This window comes from Notothenia coriiceps, unplaced genomic scaffold (genome assembly GCF_000735185.1).
Source record: "Notothenia coriiceps isolate Sejong01 unplaced genomic scaffold, NC01 NC01_scaffold00005786, whole genome shotgun sequence".
NCBI lineage: Eukaryota > Metazoa > Chordata > Actinopteri > Perciformes > Nototheniidae > Notothenia > Notothenia coriiceps.
The window spans coordinates 238,612-244,322 of NW_011338487.1; the positions used below are offsets into that span (position 1 = coordinate 238,612).

At 41.5% G+C, this 5,711-nt stretch overlaps 1 protein-coding gene across 1 annotated transcript in view; it reads right to left on the minus strand.

Moving 5' to 3' along the window:
• pde3a (phosphodiesterase 3A, cGMP-inhibited) overlaps positions 1 to 5,373 on the minus strand; it is a 19,988-nt gene extending 14,615 nt beyond the window's left edge. The window contains exons 1-5 of the mRNA XM_010768524.1: positions 5,131 to 5,373; positions 1,345 to 1,490; positions 1,147 to 1,262; positions 774 to 1,017; positions 548 to 624 (exon numbers count right to left, since the gene is read on the minus strand). Coding sequence (XP_010766826.1) covers positions 548 to 624; positions 774 to 1,017; positions 1,147 to 1,262; positions 1,345 to 1,490; positions 5,131 to 5,340 — 793 coding nt within the window. The 5' untranslated portion in view covers positions 5,341 to 5,373. The remainder of the gene's footprint in view (positions 1 to 547; positions 625 to 773; positions 1,018 to 1,146; positions 1,263 to 1,344; positions 1,491 to 5,130) is intronic.
• Between the last annotated feature and the right edge of the window lie 338 nt (positions 5,374 to 5,711).

The window sequence follows — 5,711 nt, forward strand, 5'->3', positions numbered from 1 at the left end:
AGCTATTTATGGTTAAGTGTTAGCACCCCCCGAACAAGCTCTTACGTTGATATTGGAGATTTCAATAAATTCTATTTGAAAAAAAAACGGGGAAAAAACGGAAAAACAAACAAAACGAATATCCGAATAACAGAATTGAAACCCGAATAGTATTCCAACGAACAAATAGTCGGATATTTGGGTACAGCCCTACTAGGAGGAGATTCAGGTGATAAGGTGTGTGTGTGTGTGTGTGTGTGTGTGAGGGGGGGGTTACCTTGGTTGGTTATTGGCTAATGTTTACACAAGCCAAAAAATCGTTATGAGATCATAAAGTGGCCAAAATCTGATCGGCTCATTTTCAGACTGGTGACAATGGATCAGGACAAAAAGTGAGCCAGTATTTTTTCCTGAAACGTTCAGAATCTCTTTACACAGAGGGGACACATGTTGATGAATAAAAAATGTGAAAAAGTGGATTTTGCATAAAACGGGGCCTTTAAATCATATTATGAACCTCGAAAATAAGATTGAAAAAATCTATAATAGAACCTACTCTGCTGTTTACCTGGATGGGGTATTCTGTCCCCTTTGTCGAAAGACTCCCCCCTGTGGTTCAATTGATTGTTGAATGGCCTGCCACAGCTGATGGGAGGAGAGCAGAGAAGCGACTCATTGAAAAAACGAATTTCCCTCATTTTCACACAAACAGGCGCATCTAAAGCCTCATAAAAAATATTTGGGAATTGGAACTTTTTATGAATGGAAGATAATGTTGTGTGTATGTATGTTACCTGCCGCAGAGTGATGCAGGCCGCCAGTGAGGGGTGGTGGAGCTTGGGGCGCTCTGGCTGTGAGTTAAGGCTCTGTGGTGGCTCTTGGGGACCACAGAGCCAGGGGTCTGCTCTAAAAGGGGCACAGCCAGCTCAGGAAGCTGCACTGAACATGTCTTGATGGTTGGGCTGGAGGCAGGCGTGCCCTGGTGGGGAGGAGATGGGCACGGAGAGCCCAGAGGTGATACGTTGGAGGGGGGGAAACCTGAAAGAGAGGGCAATATTAACTCATATCCAAACGTCTTTCTGTAGTTTGATCCTCTTGATACCCGTTTTCCTCTGTCTTTATCTTATTAATGTACTTATTTTTTTCAACAAACACACAGACACACACCTGGTCTTCCCAGTGGTTTGCTGTAGAGGTGGTTGATGGTGACGTTGGCAGCATAGGAGGCGGACATGGAGCGACTCTTTGAGATGGTCATCATCAAGGAGTTGTTCCACGATTCACTGATTCAATGTAAGAAAACCATCACCGTTACTGTAACGTAATGTCCATAGTAACTGTAATGTAATTGTGTGTGAGCGTTACCTCTCTGTGGTGTGTTTGATGCTGGCTGAGCGGTCTCGGCGCACAGGGCCCGGCTCGATGGTGGGCAGCCCTGTAGCTGAGGTGGTGGTGGTCCAAGTTGAGGAGATTCTCCTGAGCAATCCTGGGGGCAAGCTCCGTCTTAGACGCTGTAAGGCAGATAATCAAACACACGTTTAGGCTGTAGAAGAAGCTTCAGGAGTCTGATGAGGCCATAAGGACAACATTATTGTACATGGGCACTGAACAGAATCTTGAGTGGGAAAACTACTAAGAGTTGCAAGGTATTGGAAACTACAAAAAGAATATATCTTGCCAGTGTGTTTGTAAGAAAAGTACATTTTTATGTCATGATAAGTAGAACTACAGTATATATGACAACACCCTTAGAATACCTACATATGCTATCATACCCTGGATTCTTGGATGTGAATTAACATGAGTACCTTTTGCATTTCAAATGTCTTGCTTTCTGTCTTTTCACATCTGCTCTACTGTAAATCCATTTATGAATACCAAGGCCTTGTTTTCATAAAGCAAGTTTTGTTCATGTTAAATTAATATATTACCATGGCATTTGTACATCCCCTTAAACAGTTTTTGTTTTAAATGATAGGCAAGTATGAGAAAAAGTTTGGGAAAAATCCCCAAAAGTCACAGTTCACACAGTTCCCACAATTAGAGACCAAATAGAACATCCAGGAACGAATCGCAGCGCAATTTCCACACAGAAATAGCTCTATTAGTTAAACTGACAATTCAAGTTATCCCCAGGCAAATGAGTTAACTCAGAGCTATATTTTCTTACAAAGAAACTGTTATGTCTCCTCTTTAACATCAAACTAGATGCCCTATTTGTACTTCCAGCCCATTCTTGTGTGTGTAAGCATATGGGAGACAGAATGGCAAGTAGAGAGAGTGACACTTGTTTCCCCTGTGGATTCAATCTATCCAAAGTTGTACATTTTGTTGTGAAGCCTTGAGCCAGACTCAGTCAGTTTTTGTTTTTGTACAGTCAGTGTGTTTCTCTCTCCCTCTCTCTCCCTCTCACTCTCACACACAAAGGCACACAAAGGCACACACACAATGGTCTATAGAGGGCAGCAGAGGATCACATAGATTGAAGGAAGTAAAGTTGATTGTTAACTTGTTAGGATAATGCACACACACACACACACACACACACACACACACACACACACACACACACACACACACACACACTGTTGTATACTTCCCTCCCACAGTGAAGGAAAGCTATGCAAAGGCATCTAACAGTGTTGAAGAAGGACAGAGTGATCAAACACTGAGCATCACGTCTGCTTTTCACTGTTGAATTATATTACTGTGTGGAAATGCAGCTTTGAATTCAGATCTGAAACATCTGCACTGCATTATTATGCAATAATGTAGCTGACAAGAATATAAGTAGACATGAAGTTGGCTGTAATGAACTGCTGCATGTTATCTTGGACGTCTCACATAAAGTCATAAAGCTTCTTTATTTCTGTACTAAAGTGAAGAAAATAAAAGCCCCATTGGGATGATTTGGATGTGTAGCTGTAATATGAACTTTTACAAATATAAATCAGTGCCCCAGAAGTGTGGTTTAATGTTTTGGAGATGCTATAAAATTGACAAATAGCCAGAACTGCTTGATGTAAACCCTGGGAAAAGAGAGCTGAAACGTTTTATCAGCGTTTAACAAAAATAAAACAAAGTGTTTTTTTGTGCCATTTAGCTAAGAAAACACCAGAATAACAAATGCAACTTGGTCATCAACATTTCTTATTGCCTTTATGTAACTGCTATTTCTAGCTTGACAACAGGGCAGCACAAGTCAGCTGAATCACCAACTTTAACCCATTGCTTCATGCAGACTCACAAATCCCCAATGAGCTAAAATGAGACAGCATCTCATTGAGTTTCACTACATGGGTCGAGCATTTGAGTGCACTCAGGCAGTGTTAAAGCTGCTTGTCACTTTCCTGGTAGGCTATCCTGCATTGCATCACACGCTTTACTTAGTTTCCTTGCCGCCTTAAGTGCACGCATACATTTTGAAGTACTGGCCATGTAAAACATTAAAAAGCCCTCTGGAAGCCTGTGCGTCATTGTTAGCTACATTAGAGCCCCACACTACGCAAGCAGTAAGGGGAGGAATGGGGGTGTACTGCAGCGTACAACAAAAATTAAATTCTTATGGTAATACATCTACGTTTTCTTATTCAGAGATATTTCCTTTGTACTTTGCTTCCTGATGGAGAACATCAAGATCTATTTACAAGCCCTAGGAAGTATTAATACATATTAAGGAGGCCGATGAAGTCTACTTAGAATAACACACACTCCAACACAAAACTGCATAAGAGGACGTTTCAACATGCATGATCTTTAAAAAAGCTATTGCTCTTCCAAAGCTGACACATTCTCTGCTGTTGGTTCAGTGTAATAATTCCATATTGCACTTTTGGACCATTTTGTCAGTGAAAACATGCAGGGAGATAGAGGGGGTAGGGGAGAGTTGGACGAAGAGGGGGAGAGCTGGTGAGAGGGAGGGGGAGGGCTCGATAACTTTTTTTGGTCATTGAGCCTAGTGGTAGTGTACAGTTCTCTGTACACTACAGAGAACTGTAGTCTAGAAGTTCAGAAGTACCTCTGAACTCTATATATTAGCATTTTCTTTGTATTATCTGCTCTGTGTTGACGTTGTTAGGCTGAAAACACATGGGTTGATTCCTGAGATATGTTGAATAATAGTAGCATAAAGCCTTTTGTGGCTCCAGGGGGAGCTGCATTAAATCTGATAAATTGCTTCAACTAATGTCACTGCGTCAGTTGGGTTTGAAGACTACAAGAATCTGGAGGTGTGGAGAAAGAGAGATTTGTTTCTTCCCCCTTACTTTGGTGTTCCAGGACAAATTTGACCGGTCGGTTTTAACTGCTCTTAGATGAGCGTAAAACGCATTAATCATCACCACTTTTTATTGAACAGCCATTTAAGCTGTAAACAATGTCTCAGACTACTTGTTACATTAATAACTTCAGTGAATATACAAAGAATCGACACTGAAAATTATTTCTAAAATTAGCATTTTGTTGGTTTGTGGGTGTGTACTATCTGATGGATGAACATCTAGGGCTACCCATTCATTTCACATGGCGGCCATTTTTTGGTAAAGTTGACTAAACCACAAAGTTTACTAAACCACCCAAAATTCAATGAAAGTGGTGATCAGCAATTTAATATGTCAAAATGCCCACTGATATCATAATGCCTTGAGGCAATCAAATGTAAAACACAACATTTATGATTGATGAAAGTAGTAACTCGGTCAGATTTGACCCGAACACGACAGGAGGGTGAATTGGGGGTGGTTCAACCAAAAAGTTAATTTGGTATTTCATAGGAATTTCCATTACCAACCACACTGATTTGTAATGTCTCGCTATTCTTTTAGTTCATATTTGACGCCTACAATTGAACTGAACATCTGTGGAAGGGTCCTGACCCTCAGCTTGGGTCCAGTGCTACAAGTCATCATGGTGTTAATTTATGTATCTGTATTATATAACTCAGTATAAAAGACTATGCTATTGAGCATAATCAGTGTCATTCTTACAATAAGTCTTTGGGGGCCCAATTAATTGTCCTCTTAGCTGGCGAGTGAACTTCCAATTAAAATCACTATCGTCATTTGAATCGATATAATATTGATTATTGATGTTATTTCACACAGGACCAAAAAACAGAAAATAAACACATTTTAAAGGGAGACAAATATTTACCTTTGGAATGGCCAGTCTCTCTGTTTTCTCCGGCCCCTCCTCCGAGTCAGAGCAGGTGTTTATGTCTGCAGGGATGCGGAGCCGATTGAGCGGCTGCAGGCTGATCTGGGTGCTGAGGAGGTTGCTGACGGCCTTCAGAGAGCTGCAGGTGTTGGTGGGCAGCGAAGGGTCTGCCAGCAGGTCTGAGATCAGACCGTGGGCCTCCCCCATCACCGCGATGTCCACGACCACATTGGTGCCCGAAGACTGTAGAAGAAAAGAGATAAAGAGATCGAGAATGAGATAATAATTCTTTGTTCATCTTTGTGGTGTAATGCAATGATGATGCGGTGAACATACGTCACGCCACACTGACGCACACAGCTATTTTATCTCGGTACCTGAGAGGAGAAGGGAATATGCACTGTGTGTGTGTGTGTGTGTGTGTGTGTGTGTGTGTGTGTGTGTGTGTGTGTGTGTGTGTGTGTGTGTGTGTTTTCTGAAAATGGCATATGTGCTGTGTGTTGGAGCATCAGTCTTTATACTTAATTTAACATCCTACAGTCCCAGAAGGTACTAACTATGACATCCTTGTTCAGGTG